At 42.4% G+C, this 21,659-nt stretch overlaps 1 protein-coding gene across 45 annotated transcripts in view; it reads left to right on the forward strand.

Moving 5' to 3' along the window:
* RNF144A (ring finger protein 144A) overlaps positions 1-21,659 on the forward strand; it is a 206,231-nt gene that overhangs the window by 28,799 nt on the left and 155,773 nt on the right. For 32 of the 45 annotated variants that reach the window (XM_081597080.1, XM_081597095.1, XM_081597064.1 and 29 more), the window contains one exon: positions 3,222-3,410. The exons of 2 other annotated variants lie outside the window; for them this stretch is intronic. Coding sequence is in view for 9 of the 43 variants with exons in the window: in XM_081597067.1 (XP_081453193.1) it covers positions 13,332-13,506 (175 nt within the window). In the remaining 34 variants the exon portion in view is untranslated. Of the gene's footprint in view, positions 1-3,221; positions 3,411-4,716; positions 4,904-10,443; positions 10,544-13,327; positions 13,507-14,561; positions 14,709-21,659 lie in introns of those variants that run through there. 11 more of the 45 variants (XM_081597075.1, XM_081597073.1, XM_081597074.1 and 8 more) reach the window with 5 other exon arrangements.

The raw sequence follows: 21,659 nt of genomic DNA on the forward strand, positions 1-21,659 counted from the left end.
TGCCAAGTAAAGGCAGAGAAAGGAGGTGCAAAACACAGGGGCATGTTTTCTGGAGTTGGTACCTTGATGCTTCAGGGTGTAGGAGGAGCTTCCTGCAGGAGAAGGGGCTTGCTCTGTGCAGGGACCAGGCCAGGGGCGAGGGTCGCTCAGAACTCTCAGCCTACACATCAAAGGCTGTAGACTTTGGGAGCTGGTCTGGAGCATTGCCGGAGAACTCATTTGCTCCGACCTCACTGGGGCCAAGCTTGTCATCTCAGTAAAAGCGCAGGGAGGGAGAGCTGGCTCCCGAGGAGATGTGGGTCTGTCCATTGGGATGTATCTCAGGTCTGGTGGGGGTTTAGTCACTAAGTCGTGTCCGACTCTTGTGACCCCGTGGGCACACGGGGTAGTAGTAGTAGTAACAGCTCACTACTACTCTTTTTAAACAGAAGTTTCCTGGAGATGTAATTCATGTAGTATAAAATTCACCATTTTGAAGTATGCAATTCAGGGATCTTCAGGATACTTCCAGAGTTGTACAAGTATCACCCCCATCCAGTGCTAGAAGATTTTCAGTTCCCTCCCAAACCCCAGTCCAGTGACCGTCCCTCCTTACTCTTGCATGCCCCAGACTCCTGGAGACCATCAGTCTGCTTTCTGTTTTTTTGGATTTGCCTGTTGTGGACATTTCATATATATATTTTCTTGCGTTTTGTAGCCTTTTTGCTTGACTTTCTTTTTTTTTTACTTAGCATGATGCATTCATGTGTGTGTTTAGTTGCTAAGTTGTGTCCAACTCTTTGCAACCCTGTGGACTGTAGTCTGCCAGGCTCCTCCATCTGTGGGATTTCCCGGGCAAGAACACTGGAGTATGTTGCCATTTCCTTTTCTAGGAGACCGTCCTGACCCAGAGGTCGAGCCCAGGTCTCCTGCATTGTAGGCAGATTCTTTACCACTGAGCCACCTGGGATGCTTTCATAGTTCCTCCTTATTGTAGCATTCCAAATCCGTGTGTGGACAAACCACATTCCCCAGTTGATGGACATTTGGGTTGTTTCCACTTATTGACTATTTTGAGTGATGCTGCTGCGAACATTCACATATACATTTTTGTGCGGACATTTGTTTTCCGTCCTCTTGGGTGCATACCTAGGTGTGAAATTGCTGGGTTATACGTGACTCTGTGTTTCACACTTTGAGAAACTGTCAATCTCTCAAAGTAGCTGGACCGCTAAGTTCCCAGTAGCAATGTGTAACGTAAGGGTTCAGAATTTTCTACATTTGTACCTACAGTTGTTGTCTTCTGTCTTTGATTCTAGTCATCCTAGTGGGTGTGATGTGATATCTCGTTTGATTTGCCTTTCCTAAGCTGAATAATCATTTTGAGCAGTTTTAGATGTACTTGTTGGCCATTTGGAATATCTTTTTTTTGGAGAAATGTCTGTTTACATCTTTTGCCCATTATTTATTTGGGTTATTTCTCTTTTTATTGTTGATTTGAATGTGTTCATTATGTAATCTATATACATCTTTATCAGATATGTATAATGTCTATATCAGATAGATGGATTTGTGTGTATTTTCTCCCCTTCTGGGGGTTGATTTGACTTTATTGATAGTTGTCAGTAGTACACAAAATTTTAAAATTTTCGTTGAGTTCCTCTTTTTCTTCTGTTGTATGTGCTTTTGGAGATATATCTAAGAAGCTAGTATGTAAAGATTACAAAGATTTACTGCTACGATTTCTTCCAGGAGTTTTATAATTTTCTGTTCCTACATTTAGGTCTATAATCCATTTTGAGTTAATTGTTGTGGAAGGTATAAGGTCTGTGTAGAGATTCATTTTTGAATGTCAGTACTATATTTTAAAAAGCTATCATTTACTCTCTGCATTGTCACGGCACTCTTGTCAAAAATCAGTTAAACATAAATATGTGGGTTTATTTCTGAATGTCAATTCCAAGCCATTTTCCCTTTTCTGTGTGTTCTTATACCAGTATTACCCTATCTTGATTATGGTGGCTTTTTTCCTTTTTTTTTTTTACATCAGTAAATGTGAATTCTCCAACTTTGCTTTTCATTTTTAAGGTTATTTTGTCTCTGTGTGTCTTGGATTTCCATGTGAATTTTAGGAATAACTTGTCAATTTTTGTAAAAAAGAAAGCTGAGATTTTAACAGAGATTGCATTGAACCTGAAGATCAATTTGGGAACTATTGCTGTCTTAACAATATTGTCTTTCAGTCCTTGAGCACAGGATGTCTATTTACTTACTTTTTAATTTCTTGTAATGATGTTTTGGTAATTTTCTATATGAATTTTAGGAACAACTTGTCAATTTTTGTAAAAAAGAAAGCTGAGATTTTAAGAGATTACCTTGAACTTGAAGATCAATTTGGGAACTATTGCTGTCTTAACAATATTGTCTTTCAGTCCTTGAGCACAGGATGTCTATTTACTTACTTTTTAATTTCTTGTAATGATGTTTTGGTAATTTTCAACATATAAATGTTGTATAGCTTTTTGGATTTAAAAGTATTTTATTCTTTGATGCTGTTCTGAAGTGGGTCTCTCTTGACAGCATATGTTCTTTATCCATTGTACCACCCATTTCTGCCATTTGATTGGAATGTTTAGACTATTTAGTATAATTACTGATGAGAAAGAATTTATGTCTGCCGTTTTGCTGTTTTTCCCCACGGATCTGTGTCATTTGTGTTCCTTTATTCCTCTATTTTGCCTCTCCAGTGTTAGTTTCTAATATGCCTTTTTAATTCTGTAGTTCGTTCATTATTCATTTTTCAGTTATCTCCTTAGTGGTTACCCTGGGGATTGCAGTTCATGCCATCTTGCTTTATGTTGCTTTTCTACAGACCTAAACCTCTCCCTGTAGGAGTCCAGTTGGGGCAAACCTGGACAGCTGTGATTGGGAAAGGGGGGGGGTGGAAAGGAAGACCAGGGACACTTTGTCATCTGAAAATTGTCCGTGGTGGTAAATGTATCTGTTAACCTCGTGGTGGAGTTTGGTTACTTACACCATAAGCCTCAGCTCCTCTTCCAGTGAACTGTAATACTTTCATAGATTAATCTGCCTAGACTTTAGTGGTTATAGCAGAGGCTTTCCCTCTTGGGTTGGAGATTGGAAAGGCTGATGCCGGGATGGTGCTGAGCGGGCATGCGGATGTTTGCCGCCCGCCGCCCAGACCTGCTCACTAAGCTCCTGTACCCTTCTCCTGTCCCCAGGTGGTCAGCACTCAGCGGAGTCTGGTGTTCTCCCCCTGCCCCAAGTCTGCAGGGACCCCAGTGCCAGAGACTTCCTCCCCCTCCTCCAGAAGGGCGTCCTGCCATGAGGGGGCGAGCCAGCTGAGCCCCTGCGGACCCTGGAATTTGGCCAGAAGACCGTTCCTCTCCTCCCATCAGGACATTTCAGAGGTAACTTTGAATCTGGAAAATGAAAGCTTGAAAACCTTCATTTAAGTCTTCTAGGTGGAATCTCAGGCAGTTGTTGGGAAAGACCCTGAATGAGTTTTTCCGAACTTCTTAAACCATACCATGTAAGCTGTTGCCTAGTTTGCTTCCCTTTAATGAATTTTGAGGATGGTCCTTAGCATATTATGTTAAGTGATTATAGTAATTAATATTTTATGAAGATTTCCACCCAGTTCCTCGTTTACTGCTTTTAACAACTTCATGAGGTTGATATTGCCAGTCTGGTTTTGTAGACTGGGAAACAGGTTTAGAATATCAAAGTGGTGTCTCCAGAGTTTCCATTATTTATGGATTCACCCAGAACAGATGGACTGAGCTGCTTGCATTGTGCCCAGTGCTTCTGTAACCCTTCTGCTTTCATAGAAATTCCAGGATGGCAGGATGTGAGTGGAAGCTGAGGGTGGGGACAGGCACCGATAGACAGACAGTGTCCACTCCACCATGTGAGGGAGTAAATTTTATGTCTCATTCCCAGGGGTAAGTGTCTTGGAGAAAACAAAAAGCTACCAGGCCTAGAGGGGTGGAGTTTTAAATGGAGTGCTCTGGGAGGTCTCCTTGAAAAGTTGACATTTGAACCGGGATTTAAGGAACTGTGGGAATTAGGCAGTTAGCATCTGAAACAAGAGAATTGGAGTTAGAAGTGTGTGTGTGAAGGCCCAGAGTCCAGGAACACCAGGAGGCAGAGGGGCTGGAGGGGAACCAGCTGAGAGCTGTGAGTCAGGTGGCATGGGGTGGTCAGGAGACAGTGGAGAACGGACCAAGTTTTAGCATCATGGACCGTTGGAGGAATTCTAGGTTTGAAAGTCAGGGCAGGGTTTTAAGCAGAGAAGGGACAGGATCCATTTTAATCGGCTCAGTCTGGCACTGATGTTAGAGGATAGGGTAAGACCAGGAGACCACTTAGAGGTCATTAGAGAAATCCACTGTAGTAATTCCAGCAAGAGATAATTCAGTTGCCTGCTCCATCGGTAGCTGTGAAAAGCAAGAAGTGGTCACATTCTGGATATATTTTGAAGAAAGGACGCTTAAGGTGTCCTGGCAGAATGGATGTAGGGCTTGAGAAGAAGGGAAAGTCCATCATGATGGCAAAGATTTTAACTTGCGTAACTGGAGAGTTGTCACCAACTGAGATGGGGAAGTCCGCCAGGGTGGTGGCAAGGGTGTGGTGCCACAAGGGGTTTGATTTTGAACAGATTGCATTTGAGATTATAAGATCCCCAAAAGGAGATGGTGAGTGACAGGTATATCCAGATCTGGTAGTGGAAGACAGTGGTCTGAGGTGGAGATACAGCGGAGGTCTTTGGTCTGTGGTTATTAAAGGAATAAGGTCAGATGAGATCCTGGGGAGAGAAGAGTTATCAAGATTGGGTCCTGGGACTTTCCAGCTTTTGGACCACGAAGAAGCAACCCCCAGGCAGAAAGGGGGAAATCCAGGGGTGAGTCTTCTTGAAAGCCACATCAGTCATTTCAGAAGGAGGGAATGATGAGCTGTGCCCAGTGTGTGGATGGGCCAAGTGAGGTGGAGACGGAGAACTGACTCTTGAACCAGTGCCATGCGGGTCATTGGTGGCTTCAGTAAAAACAGCCAAATGTCAAGTGGGTCTGGTGGCTATGGCAACCAAGGCCAGGGAGAGTGGGTTTGGAGGGAAAGATGGAGGGAAAAATCTGAGACAGAGATTGTTGACAACAGTTTGGAGGAGGTTTGTTGCCAAGAGGAGCAGAATATGGGATGGTGTCTGGTGGGGTAAGTCAGGCTGAGAGAATTTGTTTTTAGTTAGATGCATTAGCTTTATTTATACATCCGTGGGGATGGTCTAGTAGATAGGAAAAAATGTTAATATAGGACAGAGGGTTGCTGAGACTGTGTCTTGAGTAGGTGAGGGAGCTGTGTTTGTATACAGGTGGGGTTGTTTAGGGAGGAACACAGATAGTTACTGGTGGGGATGGACTACATGGCAGACAAATGTGGCGCTCAGAAGAGGCATTTTCTTGTGATTGCTTCTATTTTCTTTGTGAAATTGGAAGTGAAGTCATCAGCTGAGACTTCCATGGTGCAGGAGGTCTTGTTAGTTTGGGTAAAAAGAGAAAGAGTGAGGAGACCTCCAGGGAGAGGCTGGAGCTCATGGCCACAGATGGAAAGACCCCCATCCGTGTGGTTGTGTGGTTATCTAGACCGTTCAGCTGGGGAGTTGAAAGCAGGCACAGGAGCTTCCCTGGTAACTCAGTTGGTAAAGAATCTGCCTGCAATGCAGGAGACCCCGCTTTGATTCTTGGGTTGGGAAGATCCTCTGGAGAAGGGATAGGATACCCACTTCAGTATTCTTGGGCTTCCCTGGTGGCTCAGACAGTAAAGAATCCGCTTGCAATGCGGAAGACCTGGGTTCGAGCCCTGGTTTGGGAAGATCCCTTGGAGGAGCTAATGGAAGCCGACTCCAGTCTTCTTGCCTGGAGAATCCCATGGACAGAGAAGCCTGGCAGGCTACTGTCCATGGGGTTGCAAAGAGTCGGACGCGACTGAGCAACTAAGCACACGGTAGATCAAGACTTGAAATATCAAGATCTGTGAGTCTGTTTCTGTTTTGTAAAAAAGTTCATTTGTATCATTTTAAAATTAGACCCTACATATAAGTGATATCATGTGTTATTTGTCTTTGTGTGACTCACTCCACTTAGTATGATAATTTCTAGGTTCATACACACTTCTATATGTAAAATAGATAATGAGCAAGGGCCTACTGTATAGCAAAGGGAATGCTACTCAATATTTTCTAATAATCTATATGGGAAAAGAATCTAAAAAAGAATGGATATGTGTATATATATATATATAAATTCATATATAAATATATATATATATATATATTCATTTTGCTGTGCACCTGAAACTAATACAACACTGTAAATCCACAATACTCCAAGAAAAATTAAAAAAAAAAAAAAAAAAAGAATATTGTTTGGCTGAGCAGAGGAGCGAAATGAAAGGACTGTCTGAACAACAGTGTCAGTGGGAGAGAGATGACCCAGGTCACCAGGAGGTTACCATGGTGACTTGAGGAGAGAGCACGTGGGTTGTGAGGAGGAGGTCAGGCTGGATGATGGGTGGCCCGGAGGGGCAGGGGAAGGGCCAGTGCTGTCTGTACCGGGACACTGGAGGGCTTAGCTGGGAAGACAGGAGCAGTGGGCTGTCAGTGTGCCTGGACCTGGGGATATGGGGCACTTTCAGTTCCGTTCAGTTGCTCAGTCCTGTCCGACTCTGTAACCCCATGGACGGCAGCACGCCAGGCTTCCCTGTCCATCACCAACTCCCGGAGTTGCTCAAACTCTTGTCCATCGAGTCAGTGATGCCATCCAACCATCTCATCCTCTGTTGTGCCCTTCTCCTCCTGCCCTCAATCCTTCTCAGCATCAGGGTCTTTTCCAATGAGTCAGTTCTTTGCATCAGGTGGCCAAAGTATTGGAGCTTCAGTTTCAGCATCAGTCCTTCCAATGAATACTCAGGACTGATTTCCTTTAGGATGGACTGGTTTGATCTCCTTGCAGTCCAAGGGGCTCTGAAGAGTCATCACCAACACCACAACTCAAAAGCATCAATTCTTCGGAGCTTAGCTTTCTTTATAGTCCAGCTCTCACATCCATATATGACTACTAGAAAAACCATAGCTTTGACTAGACAGACTTTTGTCAGCAAAGTAATGTCTCTGCTTTTTAATATGCTGTCTAGGTTGGTCATAACTTTTCTTCCAGGGAGCAAGTGTCTTTTAATTTCATGGCTGCAGTCACCATCTGCTGTGATTTTGGAGACCAAGAAAATAAAGTCTCTCACTGTTTCCATTCTTTCTCCATCTATTTGCCATGAAGTGATGGGACCACACGCCATGATCTTCGTTTTTTGAATGTTGAGTTTTAAGCCAGCTTTTTCACTCTCCTCTTTCACTTTCATCAAGAGGCTCTTTAATCTGCCATAAGGGTGGTGTCATTTGCATATCTGAGGTTATTGATATTTCTCCCGGCAATCTTGTACTTTATCCAGCCCAGCATTTCCCATGATGTACTCTACATATATGTTAAATGAGCAGAGTGACAATATCCAGCCTTGATGTAATTCTTTCCCAATTTTGAGCCAGTATGTTGTTCCATGTCCAGTTCTAACTGTTGCTTCTTGACCTGCATACAGATTTCTCAGGAATACCTGATATTCCCATCTCTTTAAGATTTTCCAGTTTGTTGTGATCCACACAGTCAAAGGCTTTAACATAGTCAATAAAACAGAAGTAGATGATTTTCTCAAACTCTCTTGGTTTTTCTATAACCCAACAGATGTTGGCAATTTGATCTCTGGTTCCTCTGCCTTTTCTAAATCCAGCTTGAACATCTGGAGTTCTCGGTTCATGTACTGTTGAAGCCTGGCTTGGAAAATTTTGAGCATTATTTTGCTAGCATGTGAGATGAGTGCAATTGTGCGGTAGTTTGAACATTCTTTGGCATTGCCTTTCTTTGGGATTGGAATGAAAACTGACCTTTTCCAGTCCTGTGGCCTCTGCTGAGTTTTCCAAATTTGCTGGCATATTGAGTGCAGCACTTTCACAGCATCTTCTTTTAGGATTTGAAATAGCTCAGCTGGAATTGCATCACCTGCACTAGCTTTGTTCATAGTGATGCTTCCTAAGGCCCACTTGATTTCACATTCCAAGATGTCTGGCTATAGGTGAGTGATCATACCATCGTGATTATCTGGGTCGTGAAGATCTTTTTTGTACAGTTCTTCTGTGTATTCTTGCCACCTGTTCTTAATATCTTCTGCTTCTGGTAGGTCCATACCGTTTCTGTCTTTTGTTGTGCCCATCTTTGCATGAAATGTTCCTTTGATATCTAATTTTCTTGAAGAGATCTCAGGAGTCTTTCCCTTTTTATTGTTTTCCTCTGTTTCTTTGCATTGATCACTTATAAAAGCTTTCTTATCTCTCCTTACTATTCTTTGGAACTCTGCACGCAGATGGATACATCTTTCCTTTTCTCCTTTGCCTTTTGTTTCTCTTCTTTTCTCAGCTATTTTTGAGGCCTCCTCAGACAACCATTTTGCCTTTTTGCATTTCTTTTTCATGGAGATGGTTTTGATCACCACCTCCTGTACAGTGTTATGTACCTCTGTCTCTAGTTCTTCAGGCACTCTGTCTATCAGATCTAATTCCTTGAACCTATTTGTCACTTCCACTGTATAATCATAAGGGATTTGATCTAGGTCATACCATGGGCTTCCCTTGTGGTTCAGCTGGTGAAGAATCCATCTGCAATGTGGGAGACCTGGGTTTGATCCCTAGGTTGGGAAGATTCCCTGAAGAAGGGAAAGGCTACGCTCTCTACTGTTCTGACCTGGAGAAATCCATGGACTGTATAGTCCATGGGGTCGCAGAGCATCAGACACGACTGAGCGACTTTTCATTCACACTCATGATTGGTCTATTGGTTTTATCTAAATTTTGCAATAAGGAATTCATGATCTGAGCCACAGTCAACTCCGGTCTTGTTTTTGCTGACTGTATAGAACTTCTCCATCTTCACTGCAAAGAATATGATCAATGTGAATTTGGCCATCTGGTGATGTCCATGTGTAGAGTCATCTCTTGTGTTGTTGGGGCAGTTTAGGGAAGCTAAATTCCAGGATTCCCTCCCTGACAGCCTCAAGGCCTCATCAGCTTGCCTTGCCTTTTCACCACCTGCACTTTATTTTTTAATTTTTTTGGCTAGCAGCATGTTTGTTCCCTGACCAGAGATTGAACCCTCAATGAGAGCGTGGAGTCCTAACCACTAGGCCAGCCTTGTCGCCTGCACTCTCAAAGGGCCTGCTTGAGAATCCCCTTTGAGTCCCTTGACCGTGTACCATGTACCGACATTACCAGCATTTCTCCAGTAATCCTGGGAATCTGTTGCTAATTTCTCACTGACACATTTTTTTTGCTGAGGCCAAGGGAGGTCTCCAGCTGGCTGATCAGCGCTGCAAGGAAACAGGAAGTGTGATAAGTGACCTTTCAAGCACTGTCGCCCCCTCCGCCCTTCTTCACAGGCCTTGGGTACTGAGTGAGCGTGTGAGTGTATGTGTGTGTTTTGACCTCAGCTACAATGTTTTAGGGTTGTTGCATCTTTCTCTTCAGTACACTGACTGGTCCGGACACAGTCTCCCCAGGTATGAGGGGAACGTGAAAGCACCCCGGAAAAGAACGCGTTGCGAAGCCGAGTGGACTTGTGCTTTTTCCCTGCATCAGCCCACTCCCACCTCCCAGGACGCTGTGTCTGGGAATCTGTCTCCAGCAAATTCCAAGAACTGAAATGGCTTCATAGTCACAAAAAGATTCGTGTGGAAGAAGCCCAAATACCAGAAAGTGACATTCCAGCACAGGCAAAGCTATTTTTAAATGTTTAGGATTTATAAAGAGAAACAGCCTTCAGAGGATATAAACCACCCCCAGGTCTCACTTCTGTGATTGAAGGAACTAAATCTGAAACAAGAGTTTTTTTCCTTTTCCTTCCCCCCTCCCCCTCAATTGGAGAATGTCATCTATAAGAAAAGAAATCTTCTGTAAAGAAAGTTTAGCTGAGCCTTGGCCTTGATGCGGCCTTGGCAACGGCCGGCATTCCGAGAGCTGCAGCTGGGACACGGGGCTCAGTCTTGGCTGGTGAAGCTTTAAGGCAAAGGTCTCTTGAAACACTAACTAGAATCGAAAATATCAATACCTGGCTTTAGTTCTCATGGTTTCAGAGTGGCTGAGGCGGTTAGGCCTGCAGTCCTTTTAGAAACCGAAACACGTAAAGATGCTCTTCTGAGATCCCGTGGCTGAAAGTCTCGGTAAAAGAAATTGAAACGGTCACATATTTGTCTCAGTTGCAGTTTCTTCGGCTTTTGCTGTTGTTCTTGTTCGGTTTGTTTTGAGAGCTACACGTGCTGTTGTCTAGGCTGTGCTGTCAGTTCAGCATTTCCTGGGTAAGTCTGCTAAGCGTTCTCACCGTCTCCATGTCCCAGGGCCCAGTGGCAGCGAGGACCTCTGGTCAGAGACAAGCAAGTGCCTGTTTCCCAGGACAGCGTGAGTTTCTCTGGACATCCAGGCAGACTTAATGAGCACCTATTGTGTGCAGGTCCGAGAGGGATGGAGGAGGAGCCGTGGGTGGGTTTCTGCTCTGACCTTTTCCTTTGATGAATGTTAGCCAGCAGGTGTGGGATGCCGGTTCCCAAAACTTGAGTGCAGGGTGGAGCAGAACTGAGACTGTGAGAAACGGGTGCTGAGTACTAGGTCCCTTCACGGCTGAAGGGATGTGTCTTGAGTAGAGAGAAGGGAGGGACAGAGGGCAGAAGGCAGTGCTCAGGGCCCCTCGGGCTGGACCCTGTGGGTCTGGATTAGACCCCCTCCTGTGGGTGGTCGGGAACCATCAGGATTTGTTAGCATAGTGATAGAATGTTTTTAAAGTAATTTGGACAGATTCATTGGACACTGTTACAAAGAAAATATGGAAAACAGGGAAAATAATCAAGGAAAAGTGTAGTTATGTGGCTTAACAAAATTAATGGAATTTTTTTTCCCCTCCTCAATTTAAAAAATGCACAGTGAGTGTGTGCTCAGTCGTTCAGTTGTGTCCAGCTCTTTGTGACTCTGTGGACAGCAGCCTGCCAGGCTCCCTGGTCCATGGGATTTTCCAGGCAAGGATAGTGGAGTGGGTTGCCATTTCCTCCTGCATACAGTACTTTTTTTTTTTCTTTTTTTAATTCCCTAAAGCTTAACAGCAGAGCTTCAGAAATATATGCAATCCCTTTTACCAAAGAAATACCATCATTTATGATACTTAATGGTTTCAGCTACAGTTAACATACTTGATTAATGTTAGTGAGGAAATCTTTAGTATCTGGTCATTATCATTTATTGAAAACTGCATAACATAATTGACTTACCTCAATCTCATTTTAGTCCTGAATTTACTTATTTTAATGGCTGATTTTATGAGCGTATTCCATAATTTATTCTACGTATCAACTATGTATAAACACACTTATCTGAATTTAAAATAAGGTAAAATCTTCCTGGTAGAAAGGAATTCTTATCAGTTCATTGGTTTAACAGTGAAAACTGTCTTCATCTTTTAAACTCTTGGAAGGAGATAAATATGCAAATAATATGGACAAACATATAACTGAAACATGGTAATGATAAAATCATGTATTAAGGTATTTTCTGTGGAGAGGTGCATTGAAGTGAACATATTTTTTCTGAAACTTTTTCTGAATATATTGGTTTAAACCAGAGGCCTGTGTAGTCACCATTTATATGTTAGATCCTTAGATCTTAGTCATCTTATAACTGAAAGTTTTCACCCTTTTACCAACCGCTCCTTATTTCCCCCACTCCCCTGCACTTGACAGCCACCTTTATTCCCTCTGTTTCTGTGAGTTTTCCTTTTTTTTTTTTTAAGATTTCAATATAAGTGATACCTTGTGGTCTGGTTTATTTCAGCTGCATAATGCCACCAGCTCATTCATGTTGCAAATGGCAGGACTTCCTCTTTTTTAAGGCTAAATAATAATCCATTGTATTTATACCTTATATATGCCATATATATCCCATATACATATATTTATCCGTTCATCTGTCAGCAGACACGTAGGTTGTTTCTAACATCTTGCCTACGGAGGTAGAACTACACTGAACATGGTACTTCAGTTATCTCTTTGAGTTAATGAATTTGTTTCCTTCAAATGTATACCCAGAAGTGGGACTGCTGGATCATGTTGTTATACTTTTAATAATTTGAGGAACCTCCATACTGTTTTCCACAGGGGCTGTTCCAGTTTACACTTTGCATCATTGTGTCCAAGGGTACCCTCTTCTCTACCCCCTTGTCAGCATTTATCCCTTTGTTTCTTTGATAACAGGCATTCTAACAGGTGTGAGGTGGCATCTTGTGGTTTGATTTGCGTTTCCATGATGCGTAGTGATGTTGAGCATATATCTTCATCTACCTGTTGGCCATTTGTACATCTCCTTTGAAAAAATATCTGTTTAAGTTCTTTGCGCATTTCAAAATGGGATTATTTGTACTTTTACTATTGAGTTGTATGAGTTGTTTCTATATTTTGAATGTTAACCCCTTATCAGATAGGGGATTTACAAATAGTTTTTCCCATACTACAAGTTGCCTTTTCACTTTATTGATGATTTCTTTTGCCATGCAGAAACTTTTAGGATTTTTATTATGTTCCATTGATTTGTGTGTCTGTTTTATGCCAGTACTATACTGTTTTGATTATTGTAGCTTCATCATATAGTTTGAAGTCAGGATGTGTTCAGCTTTGCTCTTCTTTCTCAAGATTGCTTTAGCTATTCATGGATATTTAAAAGAATAAATGATATACTAGAAATTACACTTCTTTCAACTGTTGCTACTTTATTTTAAAAAGACAGTATTTCCAGTATGCCAGAAGTTGTATCTTCTGGAACTATTTAAAATTCTTCTATAATTTTATGACAACTAAAAAATTGTAAAAAGTTATTGTTGGCTGTAGCTCAGTTCCTCCCTACGAAAACCAGAAAAATCTCCCCTTTGGGGCACATAGAGCAGATTCAAAGCTCTGTGTTGTGGTGGAAGAGGCGGACACGGGGAGTCAAAAGGCAGGTCCAGGCCCAGCTTTACCCCTTCCTGCCCAGGAGCTGGGGAAAGTGAAAGTGAAGTCGCTCAGTCCTGTCCAACTCTTTGCTACCCGATAGACTGTAGCCCACCAGGCTTCTCCATCCATGGAATTTTCCAGGCAAGAGCCCTGGAGTGGGTTGCCAGGAGATCTTCCCGACTCAGGGATTGAACCCAGGTCTCCTACATTGCAGGCAGATGCTTTACCATCTGAGCCACCAGGAAATCAGAGCTGGGGAAAGTCACTGGCATCTCAGAGCCTGGATTTCTTCTTTGTTAAAAGAAGCTGTGAGCAGTGAGCAGTGCTGCCCTGCCTACACGGAAGTCCCGGGTGACGACCAGCTGTGCCCGAAGGGTGGGCACGGTTCTCATGGTGTGTAAACAACATTCAGCTATTCGTTACTGATCAGGAACCAAATGCAAATGGAATGACCACCTGCAGCCTCCTCTGGGACCTGAGGGAGGGGTAGAGAGGGCGGACCTTGGGAGCACAGAAGATGCAAACAAGATGACAGGAAGCACCCTGCACACAGCTGTGAGGAGGGCCAGGCGTTCCCATGGTCATGTGCGTTTTGTGCTCAGGGGAGGGATGGTCTGGTTACTTGGGAGGGCTGTAGGAATTTGGAGGATGGGACTGAGGGTTGCCTTCCAGCACAGCAGAAAGAAGCCACAACCTTGATTTACTCTTGGGCTCCTGAAGCCACCGTCCGCATGCCTAGGGAGAGATGAAATAGCAAAAGATGTCTGCTCACAGCTGCCGTTGGTGCATGGCCTTGGAGTTTATACTTGAACCTCCATGTGCGCTGTGCACTGTTCGCTTACGCAGCTCTCCCGTGATGATAGCTACTGTTGTTCCCACGGCCCAGCTGAGAAAACTAAGACCAAAAGCGACTTGTTCGGGATGATACAGCTGGGAAATGGTGGAGCCCAGCTAACCCGGCACACCCAGCTTCCACATCTCACTTGACCTTTCTGCCTGTAAAGAAGGTTTTGGATGGGCTTTCAGCACCAGAAAAGCAGAGAGGAATAGGGAGTCTTGGAAAAGAGCTTGGTTAAAAATGGACATTATTTAGGTTTGTGAGACGTCTACAAGCAAGACGTTGGTGGCAGTGGGATGGTGTCCTCTCTGGGTGTTGGAGTTTTGAAAGAGTCTCTTTAATAAAGAGGGATTGGCCAGTGCTTTGTGGAAATCTAAAGATATCCTGAGTAGTCACTACCCAGCTGAGGGAGGGGCGATATATATTGAACTTGATGAATTATTTGCAGAGTTAAGGAACATCACTTTAAATCCATTAGTGGGCAGGATTAGTGTGGGGAGAGACGAGGCTGACATGAGGCCCACGGGCTCTAGGGCAGCCAGCCCTAGATGTGTTAGGAAGTGTTGGCCCTACCAGATACTTTGCAAGGTACTTTGTAATTTTGTTCTAGATCCTCTCTGCCCAGTTCGAGTTCAACATTGTGGTGCAAGCTGAAGTGAACATCAGAGAGTGTAATCTTATCACCAGCACCCCCTAGAACGAAAATCAGATGCACTGTGGGGTTTTGAAACATCAGAATGAAGAGCATACTGTGTGAGTGAGTGAACTGAATGTGAGGACTAACAAGAAGCAGGATGTTTCATGTATAAATTGTTCCAAGCTGGGGAAAAAAAATCACATTTCACAATCTCTGAAGAGGGGCCTAGCCAAGGGAAAGCATTTCATAGTCCTTTTTTTTTTTTTTTTAAGAGAATCGAAAAGTTTCCATTAGAATAGAGAAGAAATTATAAGTACATGATCCTGTTCTTTTATAGGACAGGACCTAAAGGACGTCTTCTTAATTAAAAAGGATGATGAAATCCATAGACCTTAAGAGCTGGTATTGGAGTTGAATCTGACTTCTTGACTCCTTGAACTTCTTGACCTCTTGACCCAGAGCTATCTCCCTGGCCAGGGAGATGGATGGAGGCTTGGGTAGGGGTGGCATGTGGACATGGTCTAGGACATACATTCAGAGATCTGGCCACCAGCTCAGCCCAGATATCCCTGTTTTCTTTAAATTCATTGACAATAAATCAACAGTGGTCCATTGGAATCCACTGAGGAGCTCTTGTAGCTCTCAGCCTCTGAGTTTCTGAAGTTCACCAATTTAAGCTGGTTACTTAACATTTTTAATACATATATGCGTGTAGTGGGCTTCCCTTGTGGCTCAGCTGGTAAAGAATATGCCTGCAATGCGGGAGACCTGGTTTCAGTCCCTGGGTTGGGAAGATCCCTTGGAGAAGGAAAAGGCTACCCACTCCAGTATTCTGGCCTGGAGAATTCCATGGACTACCATCCATGGGGTCACAGAGTCAGACACGACTGAGCGACTTTAACTTTCACTTCACATGCATGTAGTAAAATTATTACAGTACAGAAAAATTATTAAACACAAGTGTAAATGCTTCATCTCTTTGTCCTCCCCAGAAAAATAACACTAATAATTTTTAATTTGTTTTTTAGTTTCACCATCTAGAAAATTTAATATACCTGGAGATATACCCATTTTAAATCTGAACCAGATTAGACAACACCATTCTAATCATATCTTTTAAAAAACATCTGATAGGTTGGATCTGATATATATATATAACACTTTATATATGTGAGTCATGAAGTATAATTAATGAACTTGTCTCAAACAAAACCATCACCAACTCCATGACCCCAATGTGGACATTTTCCTCTATCTGACTGCCCTTCCCTGCACTATCCTTTCATCTTTCCCTGCTGTTTTTGGTAGTCTGTATCCCTAAAAATATATATAATACTACTCGTTAAAAGTTGTATCATGATGTTGTTCAGTGTTTTGTTTCTAGGATTTAACAGCCTTGTTCTGTGCAGCTATATTTATTCATCTCACTTATATAATATCTGATAAGGTTAACATCCCTGCTTCCTCCTGTCAGTGGGTGTTTGAGTTATTTTCAGTCTTTTGCTGTCACAAAACACCCTGCTATTTATATTCTTGCACATATCTCTGCTGCACATATGCCATTTCTTTTTCTTTTGGTTATATACCAGGGAGGTGAGTTTGGGACTAAAGAAAGGCTAATTTATGACCAACTTTACAAGAAAATGTCCTGTTAATTTACACAGTGGTTATACCAATTCACATTGTTATCAGCAGTGAATAAAAGTTTCCTTTAAGCTTCACACTTGTCTTGTCCCAACACTTGGTGTCATTGGCCTTCTTAATTTTTGACAAATTAACAGTAGAGTGAACTTAATGTGGAGATTCGACCAGTCCATCCTAAGGGAGATCAGTCCTGGGTGTTCATTGGAAGGACTGATGTTGAAGCTGAAACTCCAATACTTTGGCCACCTGATGCGAAGAGCTGACTCATTGGAAAAGACCCTGATGCTGGGAAAGATTAAGGGCAGGAGGAGAAGGGGACGACAGAGGATGAGATGGTTGGATGGCATCACCGACTCAACGGACATGGGTTTGGGTAGGCTCTGGCAGTTGGTGATGGACAGGGAGGCCTGGCGTGCTGTGGTTCATGGGGTCGCAAAGAGTAGGACACGACTGAGCAACTGAACTGAATTGAACTGAACTTAATGTACCAGCAGTTTTGAACTTCTTTCACATATTTAATTATCATCTGTTTCATTTACTGTAAAAAGATTGTTCATCTCCTTGATGCTGTTTCTCATTGGGTTGTGTTTTTTCATCGACTTGAAAGCATTCTTTACATATTCAGAAGACTCACAATGGTGGTTTCACGTGTTAAAAAAAGATCGCCTTCTAGTTTGTGCCGTATATTTTCACAAGGTGCTTTTCTTGATTTTAGTGTGTTTTACATAGACAACCTTGCCCATTTACGGTTAGAGCCTTTCCTTTAAGATTTTCTTCTGTGTCTCAAGGTTATAAGTTACTCCCTGCTCTTCTTTTGCCCGTTTTAAAATTACTTGGAATTAATTTTTGTGTCTGACATAGGAATCCAGTGTTGGTTTTATCCGTAATGAATAGTTATTCTCCTAGTACCACTGATTGAACGATCCGTTTTCTCCGTGTATCTGGGACACACAGCCTGTGATGTCTTGTTTCCCCAGGTGCGTGGGTTTGTTTCTGCATCTTTTCTCTCTGTGTCTTGGTTAATTTGCCCAGTTCTGTATCAGTGTTGCCTGCTCTTAATTACTGTAGTTCTCTGTGACACCTTCATATTTGATTCTTTCACCTTTTTCCTCTTACGGGGTGATATTTGGCTGTCCTTGGACTTTTGCTGTTCTATAGAACTTTTAGAGTTAATTTAGGAAACAAGAATAACAATGACAAAGACAACAACAAAACCAGTGGAGGGTTTGCTTGGATTGCTTTCAATCTATAGGTCAACTGAGAAAGAACTGAGTTTATTTTTTATATTGAGTTCTCCTATCCATGAACATTGTATCGCTATCCATATGTTTGTGTTCTATCCATATATTTGGGGAAAGTTGTATACTTTTGTGAATAGGTCTTACTCATTTTCTGTATGCTCTTAGGTACATGTGACATGTTTGTTTCTAGCCACCTTAGTTTTGGGATGCCTTAGGAGATGTCATTTTTGCAAAGGATTAAAGTCCAATTGATATTTATACATATCTTACATCCAGACACTTAAACTTTTAGTATTTCTAACATTTTTGTCTATAGATCCTCCTAGAAGTAAAGTCATTTGTGAATAATTGAAATATGGTTTATTTCTTTTCAACTCTGGCATTTTCTTTTTCCTATTTTCTTTGTTTGAGTTAGAACTCTAATATAACAGTGAACTGAAGCAATAAAAGATAGCCCTTCATTGTTCCTCATCTTTATAAGAAATGTTCTTATTTAATTAAGACTGATGTTTGCTGTCACTTTTTTTTCCAAATACCCTTAATTAGGTTAAGGAGGTTCCCTTATGGTTCTGTTTTGCAGAGTTGTTTTCTGCTTTAATCACAAGTGTATGTTGAGTTTTATCAAAGACTGCTCTGTATCTATTAGGATGAAGGTATGATTTCCACTGTTTTCTTCTTAGTATGTTATCTAACACATATGACTTATTTCAATGGTAAACGCTCTTCTATGCCTACAATAAATCTAGCTTTTTTGACTCTAGTTTCCCCCCTAAATACGTGCCTGATGCACATCTGGATTCTATTTGCTCTTATTTTGTTTTAAATTTTTGTTTCTTTACTCATGAGTAACTTTGGCCTATATTTTTCCTTTCCTTAACTGCTTTTGTCTGATTTAGAGAGAAGTTTTTATTTCTTATTTTTCCTTTTTTTTCCTATTTATTGCAAGAATTTGTGTATGATTTGAATTAATCTGCTCATGAAATTTTGGTAGTACTCAGCTAAAAACAAGAGCTCGTGGTTTCCTTGTTGCTAGATATTTATCTAATTTTTTCAAGGTGTTTAAAATGATCTGAACTCCTATTTCTTTTTAAACTGGATTTCTTTCAGTTTTCTTAAATTATATTTTTCTAGGAGTATATTCATAGTTACCTGTTTTTCAGGTTAAAATTAGCATAAAATTATTCATTTTACTTTAAATCCCTTCTGTCTTTTTTTCATTATGGATATGTTAATTGGGCTATATCTCTTTCATTTTTTTGTTGACCAACCTGCCAGACAGTATATGTTTTATTATTATTTTCAAAGAAAAATACTTTTGACTCTATGACTGTCTTTAATTTTGTGTTTTATTTTTGTTTTTATCTGTTAATAGATCTTTCCTTCTACTTACTGTGTGTTTATTCTGCAGCTGCTTTTTAACTTCTTGGACTAGGGACAGCTCAGTGATTTTCAGATTTCTTTTTAAGTAAATGCATTTAAGATTATGAATTTCTCAGGCTCCTCTGTCCATGGGATTTCTCAGGCAAGAACACTGGAGTGGGTTGCCATTTCCTTCTCCAGGTGATCTTCCCCACCCAGGAATTGAACCAGGGTCTCCTGCATTGCAGGTGGATTCTTTACGAACTGACTCCTGTGTAGATGGGCAGTGAAATGGGAGCAACAAGTGTAGTGTAAAGAAATATTTGTTGGTCAATTTGGATTAGATGACTAGTCCAGACTTAATCTGTATGTAACACAGGGGCTTCCTTCATCCATTATAGAGAAAGGACATAACACATTAACATTAGTTAGCAACATGATGTTCTAGATTTTCTTATCCTATAATTTCATTTTGCCCTTACTTTCTAATGTGTTTATAAAGAAGCTCACACCATCTTCTCTCAAAAAAAAAAAAAAAAAAAAAAAAAGGCCAGGCAGGAGTGTATTTGTTTGAAAAGAAACCTGTCTGTCCCATGTTTTCCACAATGACTTGAATTCTGGGACATACAAGGGTTTCATTGTCGAAAGTGTGTGTTAGGTGGCTGGTGCCATGCCAAACCCTATGGGGCAAGATCTCCATGCCCTCTTCTCCTGCACACATCCCTGCCAGGCAGCACCCATGAGTCTGGATGTGGAACTGCAGAGTGTTCTGCTTAAAGGAAGTCGTGTTGCTAACATCACGCAGGGATTTCCAGACTTATTTGGGGGAGGTATTTGAGTGATCCGTTCTTCAAAGAAGTCTTCTGGTAGCCTGATGTCTTAAAAATAAATAGGCTCAGATTGGAATAAACTTGGGGCACTGGTGGCCCATGCTAGCTAAGATCTCCCCACTCTTGACCCTTAGGAGAGAACAGGGGATGTGCAGGAACCCCAAGGTTAAAGGCCGTTCCTTTGAACCCCTAGTTCAGCAGAGGAGAATCTGGTGACCTCAGAGGGTCCCCAGGATGCTGGCAGCTGGACCAGAGTTCAGGTTTTGCAGTCTTTTTTAGGCCCTTCTGCCAACAGTAGTTCATCTCCACAAGTAGGAGAGCTGCTCCCTCAAGCAAAGCCAGTTAGAAAGTGATTTCCGCATTTCCACTTTCATCATTTTCTTCATGTTCAGATCATGTCTAGATGTGTTGCTTGGGTGACCCCAGTTCACCAGCTAGACTTGCTGTGTCCTGGGTCTTCTTAAGCACCAGCCCTGGGGTGGCTGCCTGCTTCTTTGGGGGTCTCTCTAGGACTATAGTAACAGGGTGTGCTGTGTACTAAGTCACTTCAATTGCGTCTGACTTTTTGAGACCCCATTGACTGTAGCCCACCATGCTCCTCTGTCCATGGGATTCTCCAGGCAAGAATACTGGAGTGGGTTGCCAGTTCCTCCTCCGGGGATCTTCCCGACCCAGGGATTGAACCCACGTCTCTTAGGTCTCCTGCCTTGGCAGGCGGCTTCTTTACTGCTAGCGCCACCTGGGAAGCCCCTGGTAACAGGGATGTGATGACAAAAAGCCTCTTTTCATTGTCTTGTCTTTGCTTCAGGCCCTTTGCTGGCCTTCTCGCTGCTGCTCATGGAGGGATCGGTTCCTTCAAGCAGACAGACCACATGCTATTTCTGTGCTGTAAATTTCCAAGGCTTCTTCCCCGGCCACCTCTCCAACCACAAAATGGAATAAAAGGTGTACTTGCAGCTATAATCAGCACACTTAAATACTAGTTAAATTCAGAATGAGTACAAAATCTGCACTGCTCTTGACTCCGAGAGAGGCTATAAAAATATCCCATGGCCACGAGCCCTCTAAGACCTTGACAATGAGGTGGTCCCTCTGAACCTTCTTAAGGCTGTTCCAAAATAGCCCAGATTACATGGTAAGGGGGTCTGATTCATAGAGGATTGCGTATTGGCTGTGGATTGGCAAACTCCTCTCTTATTTCTGTTTTCCTAGGACAAGATGCCCAGTCACGGTCATTTATTTTCTTATAAACTCTTTGAGGATGGTGCTTTCCTTAACTGCCTTGGTAGCTTTGGTGTCTGGCATATGGTTGTACCTGAAATAGTTGTGAAGTGGCCGAACTAGAGAGTCAGAGGTGCCGAGAGCAGAAGGGGCCATTGGCTCCCTGTCTTCATGCTCCTGTATGGACACCCCCGATGCTTTCTTGTTTCATTTATGTTTCATTATTCATTTATGCCTGTTTCATTTATGCCATCCCCATGACCACCCCGTGAGAAGTGGGGCGTTTGTTATTAACCTCAAATTATAGATGATGGTGCTAAGGCTTCCAAGGGGTTGTGGAATTGTCTAAGAGTTCGTGAATTTAAGGTGAAATCAGGTCTTAAGTCTGGGTCTCCTGAACCTTAGAGAAGTATTCTTTCTGTTTCACTACTGGTACGTATTCAAAGATGTTCTGTTTTAATCTCTTGGCACGTGGGCTCACTGCACAGCCTCAGCACCACGTTCTGGAAGGCTTGCCGGTTTAAGGTCCATGCCCTCACACTCGATAGCCTTTCGCTGCCGACATACATAACGGAAAACAGGCCACTTCCAAATCGTTAGTGGTCTTCAGCAACATCCTCACTGGTTTCTCCGCCCCTAACTATCTTAGCAAAGCTCTCACTGGTTTCTCTAACCTAACTGGACCTCTGCAACAGAGTAATTGTTCTAAAGTGATAAACATGCTCTGAGCAAAGCTCTATCACTGGAGCTTCAAGGACCAAGTTCTGAGCCTTCAT

This window comes from Giraffa tippelskirchi, chromosome 4 (assembly GCF_054371585.1).
Source record: "Giraffa tippelskirchi isolate mGirTip1 chromosome 4, T2T-mGirTip1v1.2.pri, whole genome shotgun sequence".
In the NCBI taxonomy this organism is placed as follows: domain Eukaryota; kingdom Metazoa; phylum Chordata; class Mammalia; order Artiodactyla; family Giraffidae; genus Giraffa; species Giraffa tippelskirchi.